Below are 17,787 nucleotides of genomic sequence, written 5' to 3'. Positions count from 1 at the left end.
CAAGCTGGTCCTGACCCCCGGGTAGGCCTCCGGAGACTAATGACAATAATGGCGTTTGCTTGCCAAATAGATTAGGGCTCTGGTGTGACACTGATGCTGAGGGAGATAGTCGCTGTCTGCTGATAGACTGACCACCCAGGAGAGTCGGGAGCCCCCCCCCCCGAGTCTGGGTTCATACCCATCTTGGACGATTTTTCAGACGCAATCGGTGAGACAAATTGCAGAGAGAAAAAATAATTGGCGAGAGCTCTGGACGCCCCTCGCTGCTCCCTCCGCGGCCCCCTGCTCATGGTTCAAAGAGAGGAAAAAAGGGGAATCATTTGTGTTGACAAGGTCAGGGTGATGCTCAGCATTTTTCCTACCGCACAATAGAGGAGGACAAAAACTTGACTTCAAGAGTTCGACACACATCTATGAAACATGTATTTTATGATGCTACAACAGAAATAGTGTGAGAATTAGTCCGAACTCAATGAGAACTAGGGGGCTTTTACACCTGTAGATGATATACTGGTGCATTATAGTCCTGCTCACACGGACCTTTTTACAAACAAAAGGGAATAAATATGAAGGTAGGCGGACTGACAGATAACTCGTTAGTTGGGCTTTTTTTTTGGAGATTGTCATCCTGCATCATGGACCCATGTGAGGAAATTAAATTCCTGCGAGGGAAGTTTTTAGCATCTAAATGCTTCCAATGTGTACGTTTATGCTTTTTTGATCAATAGCTGAATATGCGTATCTTTCCACTGCAAAATGACCACATGTAGGATGAACAACGGTAGAAACAGGGCTGTTAAAAAGCTCTGGGAATATTACTCTGCGTTCGCCGTCACACACTTTTTAGTGGACAGTTAACATTGCTTAAGAGTCGACTTTGATATTGTTCATATATTTTTAGAATACTATCTTGCAGCCATGCGTTTTGCCTCACTGGTCTGCCAATAAATGACTTTGTTGAGGTAATTTGTGCAATTTCCAGAGGTAAGTTTGCTTTGACTTTGAGAAAAATCTCATTAGGAGGACGTACCACTTTCAGGATGGCAACCCAATCAGAGTCACACATCTCTATTGTGTGACTCTGCATCTTTTAAAGAAACTTCAGATTCTTACTGTTCATGACATTCATATTTCTTAAACTTGTGTTTTTATTTATAGAGATACTTTCCTGTGAAGGGAATATTTCCCCACTGAACAAAAAAACTGTAACTATAAAAAGATGCTTAAAAGACAATATAATTGCTGTTTTGTAATTGCTTTCTTAACGTATTACTGTCCATGTATTCCTTGATTTAGGTTTTATATGATATCTACAGTTGTTTCACTCAGTGGGGCATGATGCAGGTATATAAACCAATATCCCCTTAAAGCCCACGCAATATTGTTGTAATTAAACATCATATGTTGGAAAAATATCTTGTCAATAATATAACGTATGTCATATCTTATGTACGTTCATTTTATGTTCTCTATGATATTGGGACATTTTAACATTATATAGGTGGTGGCTTCAAATAATTGTCTGCCTCTTCCTGCACTGAGAAATGTATCTCTGTTGCGTTTTTGTATTTTCTAAATTGTGCAAAAAACCCACAAAAAAACCAAAAAAACAATCCTCTCATCAACCATGTGAAACATATTCAATTGCAATTTCTAGTTTCCATCAGCTGACCATGTTGGTACAATGGGAGGAACAAGAGCTGGAAAAGAACGATCGAGCTGATTAAAGTAGGCGTTTTAAAAGTTGGACCTCTCTATTGACCAAAATGAGTGTTTCCTTGACAACGATAGGCATGCTCTTCTTCCAGCGCTGCCAAATGCCGCCCCCTCACCCACAGTCTCTTCAGGCATCCCCTCTAGTCCACACAGTCCAAACCTACTTGAGATGCGAGCCACCTGCGGGATGCACGGCGATGCAGAAGTGGCCCTCAACAAACTGTGGATTAGCTCTGTTGAGAAGCACTGATGTTGCCCGATGGCGATGCCTAAGCTCTGGGGGGGACGGGGGGGACGCGCACACCCCTCTCCGAGAGACCCTTTGACTAATCTGGCACACTAATCCAAGCAAACTCAAAGCCTCCACTCCTCAATTCCCACCAACATCATCTAAAACAAGTGGTAATGACTCTGTGAATCAGGCTTAGCTCGTTTAAGTGGACCAGCTAATAAAAGAAAAAAGCTATTTAAGGATGGGTATTGTTGGCGAATCTTTGCTCCAACTGACAATTGATATCTGAGTTTCAACACTAATACGAACCGTTTTTGTCACTTACGTATATGATATAAGTGTATTTCTATTATCAAATCCCTTTTATAAAGTTTAACAAAATAACAGAATGCACAAAAGTGTTTGATTTGGGAGTTTTTAGTTGAAGAAAATGCAATTTACAATTAGCAAACCGATTTAAAGGAGTATAATTAGTATAATTAGTAAACGGCATTTCCATGTGAACTATGCAATACCACAGTTAATAAATGTGCCTCCTCAGTAATGACGTGTTGCAACTTGGGAACTGCTCTCAAGAATCCAGTAAGTTTCAACACGGTGGATGTTTCACAACACAGTCAAAATGTAAAATGTGGGTCCTTCCCTTTTTCTTCCTTTTTTGTTTTTTTGGGAGATGACCCGTCCCATAGCTCAGCTTTCAGCTGCTTTTTGGAGATCTCTGGTGCATGCGTTCAACACAGCCCCCCTCCCCCCCACGGGAGTGCAAATGTCCGATGATTTATATTGATAATCCTAAAGTGAAGAACATATTTCATGAAACGTGTCCAGCTCTTAGCGCAACTTTAGGCTGCAACACAGAGATGCTTCTTTGACAACGAGGTCGGCCCACCAATAGTTATGTTAAGCATGCTCCCGCCTGTCAGAGCCAGACGTTTCTAGCTTTACAAGGACTCGGCTGAGACATAACACCCAAACGCCGGCTTTGGATGAGAGGTGGTTTCAAAAATAAATAAAGCCTTAGAGCTGAGGAATTATAAACACGCTTCCACGGAGAGAGAGAGGGGTAGAGAGAGAGCGAGAGAGAGAGAGAGTGAGAGGGAAAGCCCTCCAAACAATTTGTGGCATGCGGTATTTTCAATTCTTTCTCTGCTTGACACAAAGACGAGTGTCAAACAACTCTGGAGACGAACAGGGGGATGACAGAGAGGAATGGGGGGCAGAAGAAAAGAAAGAAAAAAGAAAGAGAGCGTTGAGGTGAGAGTGAAGAAGACCGTGGGGGAATTTTCCATTCAGAGAAGACACACGCACACACACGCACGCACACACACGCACGCACGCACGCACGCACACACACACACACACACACACACACACACACACACAAGAACATACTTTGCAAATATAGTTTACATACTTTCCAGTGCACTCCAGAAAAATCTACAGATGCACACAGGACAACAGAGACACAGACACAGACACACACATACACACACACACACACACACACACACACACTTCAGCCTGGAACGGAGGAGAGGGAGGAGGGAGTTTGGGGTGGCGAAAAGAACAAGATAAACAAAATGGAAAGACGGAAAGAAAAGAGTCCTGATTCTAACACAATATGAGCTCTGGGATCTTCAAACAAACTCGCACTCGGGCACCATGGGGACACGGCCGACAGAGCGAGGCATCCCGAAGGGCTGACCTCCCTTCTGCCTGCTCGGCTCCTGTCTGCGACCGCCCGTTCGCCAGGTCTCCCAGCACGCAACAATGCAGCCCTTTTGACATAGAATATTTTCACTGGGCAAACTGAAGCGCTCGCATTCCACGGACTGTCTTCAGCCAGCCGACACACCTCTCATGGCAGCCGCGTACCTCTGAAAAAAGCATTACCGGCTGAGAAAAATTAAATAAAAACAGCTTTAAATACGTGGCAAAGCAAAAAGTTGAACAACGTGAAGCAGAGCCGAGGCGACGGGGGGGGGGAGCACTCGCTCGTCAAAATGTGTTGCTGAGACAACAGAAGCCCGACGACTCGCGCCGTGAGCAGCGCGTTAACACAATCGCTGTAGTGATGCACGTGAAAAACTGAAGCAAAGAGTTGGCTACAAAGTGCGGCTACAACGCCTGCGCCGACCATTCACCGGCCACATCCTGTGCGCCCAGAGGGCTTTTCAACACCGGCATCATATTTTCTTGCAACTTGGAGACGAAGGCCGACTTTCGGGAACGCTAAAGATGAAAACTGTGTTTTTAAAATGTTTTTTTGCTGTCAAATTATATTATTCTTTAGTTCAACTTCATTCACTCCAACTTGTGCAATATTAATATCACTACACGGTGGAAATAGCCATATTTATTCTGCCTGTGTGTATATATTATTGTATATATTATTCAGTTACCGTAGATTGTTTACCGTTTTATTTACTGTTTATCTTACTATGTCTTGTGAGCACTTTACCCCTTTTGCTGCTGTAATCCTGTAAATTTCCCCACTGTGGGACTAATAAATAAAGGATTATCTCTTAACTCTATGTCTCACACCAGGCAGAGTCACGTCCGCTATAAAATATATAGTCTGTTCGACATATGCTCTGCGAACTGCATGAAGGGGAAAAAAAAAACACCCTAAAAAACAGGAGAAACCTGATGCTGAGCACTCGTTCATATAAATAAACAGATTAATTGTGATTTGTTTTCAAGGACACAGATCAGATATCAGGCCTGTATTGGGCTGAGATGCTCCACAGCAAAGGAAAAACAAAGGACGGCTCACCACAGGAGGCGGACTTTGTCTCCACAAGCTTCACCCTTCGGGTCTCGTTACGAATCCTGTCGTCCGTCTTGTCCACAAGATGCGAGAGGTCGTCAATGATTTCTGAGAGAGAAAAAAAAGGAGGGGCGAGAAGGTCAATGAAGTCAATTTTTGCTTTGTATTATGTTGCAATCTGCAAGTTTTAAGACTTCATAGCGGTTTTTCTTTCCTTTCTCTCTTTTTATTACACAAAAGACCTCCCAATATGTTTATAAAAAAGAAATTACCCAAAAAAGTGACAGGTTCTGAGGAACTTGACATCGGAGCAGTCAACAACCTCAAAAAGGCCGAGGCCGCCGAGGCCGCCAACGCACCGCCATGCGCGGTGGTGACGGAGGGAGTGAGCTGTGTGAACGCACTCCTCGCGCTTTCACTACTTCCTGAATCCTTTCTGGATTCAATCAGGCGCTCATTGTTCATGAGTTTTAAAGACGTAGGCCCGGGCTTTAGGGAGAACGAGAGCGCGCGTGTGTGTGTGTGTGTGTGTGTGTGTGCGGCTTGGGTCCTTCAGTAGGACTTCCTGACTTGAATGTCGTCCAGATGAAAGCCTGTGTGATTTGTCAAAGAGACCGGCGCAGTGTTAACATGGCATCTCCAGAGGGTCCGGCTCAACAACAAAAACAGATAACTGCTGATATATTTCCAAATTCTTGATTTGTTAAGGTTAGGCATCACAATGTGACAGTGGTTAGAGATGATCTTAACTTAGATTTGTGGTTTTGAGTCAGAACCCAGTCACAAATTACAAATGGGACCCACGCCTGACTTCCATATCGTTTTCATCATAAAGCAGGTCTGTATAAATATTGTAACGGTATCAAAACGTTCAATCTAGGGCTGCAACAACGAATCGATAAAATCGATTAAAATCGATTATTAAAATAGTTGGCAACGAATTGCATTATCGATTCGTTGTGTCGCGCGATTATTACGCCACCCAATAAGACGCGGAGATGTTTGAGTATAACATTTTTTTTTAAAGTTGAGTTGAGCGCGGAGCGGAGAAAGAAAAAAGAAGCCGGTAGAGCAAAGACCATCGGAGAGACCCGTAACGTTGTGCGAGAACTAACGGTTATTTCCCCCGGTGGTGGACGGCTGTTTTTACGGAGACAAGCCACGCCCCCTCCCCTTCCTGCCCACCTGCATGCTGCTGCTGCTCCGGCAACGCTGGAATTGGAAGTTATCGAGACGGAGTCGGTGAAATTCACTGAGCTGTGTGAGCCTACGGGTGATGTTATGAACCCAAACACCAGGGCGTTAGATGTTCCGACGTTTATGGGATGTCCACAACAAGTATAAAGCAGAACTAGTGGTTATTTATTCCGTGGTGAACGGCGGAAATAACTGTTTTCACCGAGACAAGCCACGGAGACAAGCCACGCCCCCTTTTCCTGCGGTTTATAGACAAGTGCGTCTTATTTATGTACAATTTCTTTTTTCCGGTACTTTACGGTACCTGTTACCTGTGCATTTCCTGAATAAAGGGTTGGAAATTAATGTTTTTATCTGATTCATCGATTAATCGGACAAATAATCGACAGATTAATCGATTATTAAAATAAAGTTGCAGCCCTAGTTCAATCCATGGAGAAATACACAAAGCCCGTATTCAGACACTGTGCCTTTAAACAAGTGGTATCACAACTATTCAATATGAAGACCATTTTGACGCAATTCTGTCAGACTGTGTGTATAATCACACACACAGTGTGAGAAAGATGAAGAGTGTTATGAACATTAAAGCACGTAAAACATGCGCAATACGTCTCCTTTAAGAAATCTATGAGCAAAAACACTGAAAACAACACGGCCCATATTCATCGTTACAAATAAACAGAACTCAAATTGTCCGTTTCAACTTAAACCTGTGTATATCTAGACTTGTCCTCTCCAGTAGCCTCCTTTGAGAAAGACACACACAAAAGAAGCCAGTAAAACAGAAACCAAGGTCGACTTGCAGAAAGGGAAGGTCTTCACAGACTTGCATCAGCCTCTGATGGATGGAGGTTTTACAGGAATGGGAAGCTGGACTCATCCTCAAACCACAGTTCAGTGCCAAGTTAAACAGACCCTTCCAGGGAGGGAATTACCTTTTATTGCTGCTGCAATATGGAAAAATACTACACAGTCAGTGAGCTCTAAGCTCCTTTTTTTCTGTTGTTTCTTTTCTCAAACCGTGACCGAATTCCCTCCGCAGCCCTTCGTCTGTGTGAACGCGCTCGTCTTCAGCCTTTCAATTGGATCCGTGAGAGAACACGTTTTTCTCAACAAGGAAGCGATCACGGCTTGACGAGACAGTCTGACATCAGATAATTAAGTTGCACCGATAATTCGAGGAAGGAAAGTAAAAACTTTTCTTCTTTTTTTTAAAGCTGGACCGTTCTGGAGGGGCCCCGAGCGTGAAAGGGGGCAAGGCCAAGGAGACGCCGTATGTACAGTGTCCCCGGGGACGGCCACATCATCGCCGACGCATCGGGCAACAATTTGGGGAGAGGAAACTCTTCCTTTACTGGCGGGGGAGGGGAGGGTGTCGACGCGGAACCTTTTGTGCCGCGTGCCACTCCAACTGCTCGTAAAGGATGTTTTGGGCTCGCCGCTGCCAAGATTCCTGATTCAGTTCTGGCCCGGCGTCTCAATCCATCGGCGAATTCTCGACCGTGCATCAGAGCTAAGACGTGACCCTTCAACTCTAACTCTAACTTTCCCCCGATCGGGAGAGACATGCGAGGTGCAAGCTTTTCACGCGCATACCCCTTCAACTCGACCCTGTTATCAAGGCATGTTTCTGACAACGTAATTCTCAATTTCCTTGTGGGACTTTTTGCTTCCATGTGCGGTCAGACAGCTGCTGGCCGCGGCTTAGATCTGCCAGACCACAAAGGAAGCCCTGTTGCAGGCCAGGCTCGTTAGTTGAAAACGCCATCTCACTGGGTAAACCTCCAAAGCCGCAGTGTGGGAGCGCATGGCCCGAACACAAACACCAGTTGCTCCAAGACGCATTCGTCCAAAGCCCAATGGACAGTGTGCACTCTCCCTCTAAGCCATTATTCATAAGTGCTGTACCTCAGAAGGAACGGGGATCTGGATGAGATGCTTCGGCATATTATGTAATTAAAGGTTCGAGATACGAGATTGGGAGCATCTCTGGGAACGCACTTACCAGCTGTCACCGCCATATGAGCGCCGTGTCAACAAAGCTCGGATCGCAGCACACACAGAGGGAGAGCCACTGCATTCTCTGCTGGAGCAGACATTACTCCTCGAAACGTCTCCAGAGCCAAATAGTTGTTTGCCGCTATAGCAATGCTCTGAATATTTAATTTAATAACAAAAGCCCCTAAAGTGATGCAATCAAATAAAGAAAAATATACAACTTTACACAAAACAAGCACTGCGTAACTGATCCATTACTTGAAGATGAATTTGTGTACAGCATCCATACAGAGAAACTTACAAATAAAATGAAAGTCTTCACTGTGGAAGTGCTCAATTAGGCCCTTTTTTGAGATTATATATATGTATATATATAATATATATATATATTATATATATACAGTATATAGACACACACTAGTCGCCTTTTGGGCTCTTTTCACAATATACAAAAACAAAAACTGAAGATGCGATGGTTCTGTGAATTCTTAAAACAGGAACAATGATTTGGCAGAATATGTAATATGTCAATGTATTGACTGTCAACTATTTTATAGCTCTTGACAATACAAGGAAAGTTCTGTTCAGCAGCCACCTTTGTTCCAGAAGAAGCTTTCTCCCTTTTAGCAACGAGACATTCAGCAACCTCTGCAGGTGCTTTTGCATAAAATGATTTATAATATAGATTGCACATATGTTGTGTGTAATTTTTTTTATAAATAACCGGTAATTTACAATGTAAAGTAACAATGTTGATTGAATTGTAAATATAAGAATCTATCGCTACATGTGGAAGTATATGCGACAATTAGCATAAGAAATGCAGATGTTGCCAGAGCCTGTGAGCCTGTAGTAACGTCTAACTGCTTAGGCTGAAATGCCAGCTCTCTATTCCGTTTCTCTGCGATCAACAGTTCTTTTCTTTTTTTATTCACAAAAAAAACAATGTACGTAAAGTCTGGCCCTTCTGTGTGGAGGCACGAGGGCCCTGGAGCACACAGACCAATGGGAGACAGATGTAGCTCTCACATGACGTCACCCGCTCCCTTGTGGTGCCGACTCTGCGCAATCTCAACGCCAGTACATCCCTGTTCCAGTGCTCTGCAGCTTTTATATACAAACAGCCTCTCTCGCTGTGGCCATCCCGCCTTCTGGGGGCTAACTAGTTAACAGGTCTGTTTCTACCGCGGCTGTCAGCGTCATCTGGAATCGACCAGGGACACCTACTATTCTCAGGATTGGCTGCTGCTGGTCACTCTGGGCGAAATGATTATGTGGCCAAGGCACGAACTAAAGGGAAATGCTTCAGGGCCAAGTCTCTTCCAGTTAAAGTACACCACCAGTCCCTGTGCACAGGGAAGATGTAGCGTAGCCACTTCATTCCTGTGTGTTTACAGCACATCCATCCATCACTGAGGGGGCCGAGGGTGTCACACAGACACAATAGTCCCCTCCAGCTTGTGTTCTCTTAGCTAACCTCTTGCAATCTATTTAAGAGGCTGTGACTCAGTTAACAAATAGTGCAGAATAGTGTAGAAAAAGTAGGAAGAGCGACTCCGGTTCGGATAGCTTCTACTGGCCCTGAATTTATAACGACTTGCACTTTGGAACTCGGCTCCATCTCAATGAGTGAAGTGTCTGTGAGCCGATAGGCGGTCCTCAGCTACTGCTGCCTCGCCTCGCAGTCGAAGGAACACTCACAGGACAACGGTGCATATTGGTCCCAACAGCATTTTCAAACTGGAAATGTCCATCTTTTGCCCTCTTTTTTGGGTCCAGGTCACGGTGGCGAGGTAGCCCACACTTCCTTCTCTCAAGGTAATTCTCCAGTTTTGCTGGCTGTGCTTGGGACACCTCCACATCAGAGGCCCGGACCACCTCAACTGTTTCCGTCACGTCCCACTTTGGAGGAAGATGTCCCACCGCCCCAACAAAACTGGAACAACATGGTTCACGCTGAATTTTTATTGAAATAACAACCTTATGTGACTCCTTCATCTTCAAATAATAGAATAAAGAAAAATTGCAATCACTTTAAAGTAAACTAGATTGCTCCATCAGACAAAAACAAATAAAATGTGCAATGCACAAAAGGATCTATCAAAACAATAGCTTATTGTGACTGCAATTAATCAGTTTTGCACTGAACATTTGTTCAAGAACATAACAATAAAGTGCAACCTGTGAAAAACTAAACAAAACAAGTTCAAATATTTGGCAATAGAGAGTTTTACCGAGTTTTAAACTGCATATCTTTGCAAAACAACAATAACGTGCAACCTTTGCAAAACCAAACTAAAAGAATGCAGATATGTGTGAGCCATCATGTTTTATCAGTATTAGTGGCTGCAATGAGTCGGCTTTCCACTACAAATCTTTTTTAAACGGGGTTGGAGGCTTGATACGGCCACTTTTAATTCATGCTCAATGTTGAGCTTTTGTTTTGAAGGGCAACAGCAGAAAAGCCGATCTCACGGAGGTAGGACCTTGCGAGTCGCCAATAATCTTGGCCATCGCGCATGCGTAAACTGTTAACGCCATAACGTAAACATTTACACGAAGGTACATGCATTTCGCCATGTATTTATTAATGACTTAGTTTTATGTCTGTGTACTTTGTAATATGTGAAGTTCTCAATAAAGGTCTTTCTGCATTTCCCCCTGCGCCCCACCTATAATACCACTGCGCCCCACTAGAGGGGCGCGCCCCACAGTTTGAGAACCTCTGCTTCAATGCAAAGGGTCTTTGTCTGAGCTTCTTACACCACCTCTAAAAGTGTGGTTCCAAACATTCCTTTTGGACACTTGTACTTGTGAGGTCATTCTTTCAGTACCAAAGCTCTTGACGATGCCCGAGGGTCGGACGTAGATCAAGCAGTAAATCAAGAGCTTTTCCCGATGACAGTCCAGCTGCTGAGAGAGCGCCTGTTGATCTCCCTCTCCCTCTTGGCCTTTCTTGTGAATGTGACCACAAGATACTTCCTCCTCGTGGGACAGTGACTCACTTCCAGACCGTAGGGGAGGAACACACCATTTTCCAGCAGCGTACCGCGGCCTGACTTGACGGCGCTGACCAGCTGAACTCTCCTGCATGAGTACACCCTATCACGGCAGCCAAGTTCCTCCATCACAACCCAACATGATGATACACCAACTCACCGAGCAATTAGTGGACCGTTTGATTCAACTTAAGTAACAACCAAACCACCCAGATGCAAGTTCCCTAAAGAACTGCAGAGCTGTGATGCATTAGCCAGACCTACAAAGGCAACTGGGGGGCAAGGGAAAAAAATTACGGGATGACGGTAAAATAAATTGTCAGGCCAAAGCACGGACAACCAGCAGGCCAAGATACCACTTGCAAACAAATGTTTCTCATTCGGTCTCAATTATTGTTCACTGAATAGACGGAGCGGGTTGCAAAGACGATATGGATGAGCGCGGTTAGTCGACTAGCCGGTTAAACGTTGCTACCCTCGGTGGTCGGTACCAGAACGGTTTAAATTATAATTATCTTATTAAATGTATAGATTAAAATGACATATTGACATGTGCTGGGTTAGCCGTTAGTGTGAAGAGAAACCGCTGCTCAGCCGTTCCTGACCGTCGGTATCAAACTTTATTTGTTTACATGCAAATCTGTGATCGAGGTCTTCTAACGAAGCTTTGAACGTCTGTCGTCAGATTGTTTGACGTGCATCACCTTAAAAAATATATATGATTGCGTGTCATTTTGGTTACATAAATATAATCTCTGAAGCTGTTCAATACATTTGGACTGAGACGATCAAGACGAGGGCTGAGCACCACGTCACTAGTATGTTGGAGAGAGAAAGAAGGGTAGAAAAGAGGTGGAAGGTAATGAAAACTTGCACGCTAAGATACAAATTAATGGCACAACTGATGCCAAAACATGACTCTTCTTTGACCACAGTCCCTGCTAGCGTTTCATCAAATAACATTCCTGACTGGGTCATCGGAGCAGACACTGGGGACATATTGATTTCAGCAGCATTTTAAATACTTGGCTGGACTTGGTTATAGAAAAATGTGATTAACAATTCAAACGCCTCTAATACACAATGTTTAGCCTTATGGATTAAATCGTGCTCAATTTTGACTGTTTTCTTAGTGTTTTCTTACTCTTAGACTAGTCGACTCGTCTGAGTTTAAACTCCCATTCAAGCATCAGGGAAATTAGTCGTTAGGAACATCCCAAAAGAAGCCGAGATGGGGAAAAGGACAAATCAGAGAGATTTACAGTACAGTAACTTGTGCATGTGTGTGCATTTTAGGTTTAGGTGCAGGCATTCGGAAATGTAGCATCCTGTGTGGAATTTCCTCAGGTCGCATCTTGTCGGATGTGACTCTGCCAGAACCCAGAGTCATGGAGCACTGCAGGGACTGTGAGTACGCAATCAAGACACTTAAGGATCCTCACCCGGTCCTACGCGGAGAGTCACTGGATACCACACCGGGTGAATGCATTTAGCATTAAAGCCTAAACATCCATTTCAAAATCAATCACTGCAAGCCTAATTCGAGTCAGACAGGCAAATATGACACTCACACGCAGGAGCGTGGTGAGAAGCTCGGGAGACACTCTTGAGTTTAATGATCAAATTCCTGCATCCCAGATCTATACTCGGCCCGAGCCTCGGGAAATTGCTGACTCATCTTTGCAGAGGCGAAAGCAGTGGTGGTTTTGGTGTGTGTGCGTGTGGTGGAGGTACTGCCATAAACAGTGACACCCCAGCGTGGCTCCAGGATGTGCCGTATTAACTCTGTGTGTTATTTTAGGACTCGTTCCCAGAGAGGTCCCAGCGCACAGAGAAAAGGCTTGTTTTCCCTCACCGATTTAAAACGCAATCTGACTCAGTGGGGCTAATTCTGTTGTGCTTATTCAGGAGATGATTTCTCCTGAGGATAAAGAGGGAAGTGAAGCAGGTTTTGGTTGTTTTTTTCCCCCACTCAACCCTCCTCTTGTCTCCCTTGTTGGAGTGCAAGGGGGTTTGACCACAACTGTTACCAATTGGCCCTGGTGTGACTGACTGTGTATAGAGAGTAGTGCTTTGTTGCCAACCAACACACACACACACACACCCCTGGATGTAACTAGAACTTCACTTGGCACACACAGGGCACTCAGCATGATGATACAACTCAAGGCAATTATGGTATTTACAAGAAGTTCCACAGTCTTGGAAGATTTTCTTTCAACTTCTCTCCTTTTTCCCCCCCTCTCTCTCTCTCTCTCTCGGCTGCGTATAGTAAACAAACTCACCCTGAGGATCTGTGAGGATTAGGGCGAGTTTCACTCAAAACCTCAGTTTTACCAGTTTTAAACCCCAACAAATCATTTGATTGCCTGCTAACTAAACAAAAAAAAGAACAAAATTAAAGCTGCGAGCAGCAATGAACGGGTCCTCGCTCACCCACGCCAGTCGGGGCCAAGCGGGACCGCCAGTAGGTGGCGCGTCTACTGCGAGTGAAAATAAGCTTGGCGATATCCTCAGGCTGCGACTTGTAACAAGCACGACAAGTTTGGGGCAGATTAGAGCAAGTCCAGTTGAGCCAGTGGGTGGCACTTTGAGAATGTGAACAAATACATGCACCATGTGTCTCTATGTGAAGTGTAGACCACGTTGTGTAAATTACATGTGAATCTGATGCATTTTAGGCTCATTTGTTTTGGCCAGTAGGGGGCGCTTTGAGAATGTGAACATATACATGCATCACGTGTCTCTACGTGAAGTCTAGACCACGTCATGTAAATAAAAGGTAAAAAAAAAAAAAAAAGTGATGAAAAATGTTGCCCTGGCCTGGATTTGAATACATAACTCCCGCACTCAAGACCAGTGTTTATCCCACTGCGCTACTGGTTTACTGAAAAAAATATGATCGGAACTCGTATAGCTAGAAAATATTAGTGTCTAAAACTTAATGTCATTTTATTTGTTTCTTACCTTTTGTGTGTTTTATTGTCTTCTGCAGGAGCAAATAAATGCTGGAAAAGAAATCATCCGAGCAAACTTCTTCCCTGCCCAATACAAATCTGTTACATATATAAATATATAGATACAGATATAATTATTTATATATTGTGTCTATAAATATATAGTTTATATTTAAAACAAATATGTATTTAATATATATATATATATATATATATATATATATATATATATATATATATATATATATATATATATATATATATATATGTCGTCAGTCGCTCTGACCCTAAAAAGGCAGAAATGGGCAAATATGAGAAATAATCCTACAAATGCATTTGGTCAATCTGACATGTGAGCAGCGAGGACTCATAAACACAGCCACTTTCTTTTCCTAAAAATCCCATACCATGACAATAAAAAAGCCAGTGTATTTAATCATAATGGGCTTTCTATTATTGTATACATATTCACACTGGTGATGGATAGTTAATGACTTGATATGTGCACCAACAGTTTGAGGAAAAAGCCACGATATTTTTCACCCTGGGGCCAACGCATCAGAAATCAATGAATATTAAGTAACATTTCTCTGAAATATGATGCATGGAACTGCCCACTTAAGCAAAAAAGATGGGAAATCAACGACATTTAAGATATGAAGGATATTATTGCTGTGAAAAACAATGCAGGCTACTACAAGAGACATTCTGGTCATGTAACTGGAATCACCGCCCCGTGGTTGTGCATGCCTCCGCCAACCAGTGATGTTTACATCCATGTCTGTCCAAAATGTGTTTTATGAGAGCACATTGATCTTTGAACACTGGAATCGAATCAGTTCATCCTCGAGTCCAAGTGGACGCTTGTGCCAAATTTGAAGAAATTCCCCTCCAGGCGTTCCGAACATATCGCGTTCAATAAATGGGTCGAACGTGAGCTCACAGTGACTTTCGACGTCCAAATTCTTATCAGTTCATCGTGGAGTTAAGGTGGACGTTTGTGCCAAATTTAAAGGAATTCCCATCCAGGTTTTCCTGAGATATCGCGTTCACGAGCATGGCCGGCGCTGCGCTGATTTTATTTTTGCCTGCCTTTATTAAATTCCCAAAAGAGACGATGTCCCCAGATCGGAACAGACCTGCACCATTATGCATTATGCACTTATCACGTTTATTTTTGATTGCAGTGACTCCACACCGTATCTCTGTTTAGTATCTACCCAGTTTGACTGTCTTTCTGAACAAATTGGTGCACATATGTTGGTGGGGCTTCTGAGGGCATCGCCATGCAAACAATTCGCCCTTCCCACATCTGGCCTTCTGAAGTGCAGGGCCACATGTGTACAGATTAGTCTCACTGTTGGATATCATCACGGACCCCGGCCCCAATGAATCTCTGAGTCCCTCCAAAAGGACTGACAGGCTCCCCCGGTCAAAACTTTTGGAGCTAACATATCCTTTATTGCATCATTAGACTTTCTTTTTTTTCCTGTCTTAGGGTATTGGCTAGCTGAGTGATGATAAACATCTTGCTTCAAGCAGCCACGGCCACATTTGCCAATGATGAAAACACAGCGTTGTTTATTCATGTTGTGGAGCAGCACGCTCGTTCAATGAAAACTTTGTGTTGGACCTGTCATTGTCAACCTTGGAATAAATGTAACTTCACTACTCCAGCAGACGAGGTTGTAGCCCAATGACCTCTAAATATGCACTTCAAACTGTACCGGCATCTCTCCGATGAATCAGAATCAAGTATTCTCATGACAATGGTTTACAGAGAGGCACTTTGTGAAGTCATATCGTCCTGCGAGGACTTGTTCTTGGTTTCCAAATTACCCCAAAAAAATGTGAACTCCAAACTGAATCTGAGGAGGACGGAAAGCCGTACGAATAAACCAAACACCCGGAACCGTAGTGACCCACCACTTTGACAACCATTACATATGTGGCCTCCACATTTCCAGCCTTAATCCCAACCACTTGTGTGCCAGTTTGAAACTGAAACCGGCTGTGTGTCCACGGACAGTTTCACCTCCCTGACCCTGCTGGGTTCACCCCGAGATCCATCAACGCACATGATGGACACCGAAAAAACGAACGACCAGCTGATGAATGAATTTCTCGGCGTTGAACCTCCATTTGAAAGAGCACACTTCAAAAGGAAAAAAGGCACATAAATTGAGAAAAGGCCTGGGCACTAGTTCAGTTTCAGCACGCACAGACCATTGGGTTTGTGCTCGCTCGACTCCAAAGACAAGGTCCGTGTGAATTATGGGAACGCACCAAAGTTATGTAGAGAACATCAGGTTTCTTATGCTATTACTATCTTAAGCATGCTACCATGGTGAGCAGGTTGGTAAGGCGATAAGCTTGTACATATTCATACGTCACTTTTCATTCTTTCTTTCTTCATTCATTCTTTCAACATGCGTTTCCTTCCTTCCAACAGTTGCCCATCCTATGACGCTCCAACGCACCGCTGCGATCAGACAGAATAATTCATATCTGGGCCTTTTCAGGGGCATCGCATGACTAGAATTGCACTTTTTTTAAAACAACCTGGAAACTGGAAATGATCAACACTGTGCACATGAACAAAAAGATAGAACAAGGTGAGTCACGCTGTCATCTTACGATACCGGCTGAATAAAAACAAAACCGTGCAGGCAGAATAAGAGATGTCGGGCAAGCGTCGTTGGCTGTAATGGGTTTGAACAATTAGGAGCTTGGGCTGTCCAAGACAGCTGGAAACCATCTATATAATGCACGCAATGAATTAAGATCAAACCCATAATGGCAACCACAGATTACAAAAAATAAACAGAGCCTTTTCAGCCTTTCACACAAACGTAGGGCTGCCAGATTCATCAGACTCCCTCATCTTATTTGGGGGGTTTTGAATGCAACAAGAATGAATTGAAGAGTGACCGGTGCGTTACATACAATTAACCCGCATGTGATCGGCTCTGTCATTTTAGGATTATTGGGAAACAAGGATATATACATATATACACACACACATACATATATATATATATATATATATATATAGACACACACACACACACACACACAAACAGCATGGAGGAGAAGTCTGATCATTAGCAGGTTTTACGTCATCACCCCTCTTATGGCCAGGTGCCACCGAACAATGTGTGCATGATGAGCATGAGGGTGCCAGCAGCGGCAGCGGCAGCGGCAGCGTGAGGCAGGGACCACCCTGTCACTGGCACCGCACCTCCAGACCAGCCGCTGTTACACTTCATCACTATCGCCACACTTCATTAGCAAGGATACCAAGGAGGGGGAGGGGGAGACTACAAATGAACTACTGGTATATTAGGTAAACCCAATGATTGATGACAAAGTGGGTTATTTAAAGGTTGCATACTTTTGACCAACTCCGGGCACCAGACTAACTTTTCCACTGGTAGCACCGGTGCTACCAAGTTTCTTTTTTATTGGTACAGCGGTAGGTGACTGGTCTCTCCCTGCTATCCGTGGTCCGAACCTCTCGCATCTCTCCTTCCTTGTTTAGCTTTTTATTTGTTTTTATTAACCAGCTACAGACATTTGGAACCGACAACAGCTCAATGGATTATTTTGTAAAGTCCTGTGTGTCCTTGTCTACATGTACAGTACCAGTCAAAAGTTTGGACACACCCGCCACAAAAGCTTCAGCCACTACAGCACTGGTGGTCACTAACAAGCGGACCTCGATCCGGACCCAGACGCCGTTGTCTCTGGATCCTCGACCGAAAACCCACCGATAATTGAGTGATCACATCTTCATGGATCACTTATCTTTCCCCGGCGCATGCTTTTCTCGCCTTTCCCGCTCTCGTTCTCCGGTCCCGGAAACGCACCGACCAATTACACGCATTGTAAATCATCTCACGTGATCCTCCTCGG

At 43.9% G+C, this 17,787-nt stretch overlaps 1 protein-coding gene across 1 annotated transcript in view; it reads right to left on the bottom strand.

Moving 5' to 3' along the window:
* stx8 (syntaxin 8) overlaps positions 1-17,787 on the bottom strand; it is a 46,105-nt gene that overhangs the window by 3,596 nt on the left and 24,722 nt on the right. The window contains exon 7 of the mRNA XM_034529307.1: positions 4,725-4,826. Within this exon, the coding sequence (XP_034385198.1) occupies positions 4,725-4,826 (102 nt within the window). The remainder of the gene's footprint in view (positions 1-4,724; positions 4,827-17,787) is intronic.

Source organism: Cyclopterus lumpus, chromosome 1, assembly GCF_009769545.1.
Source record: "Cyclopterus lumpus isolate fCycLum1 chromosome 1, fCycLum1.pri, whole genome shotgun sequence".
NCBI classification, from domain to species: Eukaryota; Metazoa; Chordata; class Actinopteri; order Perciformes; family Cyclopteridae; genus Cyclopterus; species Cyclopterus lumpus.
Note: the sequence above shows the minus strand (reverse complement) of the source record. Positions and strands in the feature narration are given on the sequence as shown.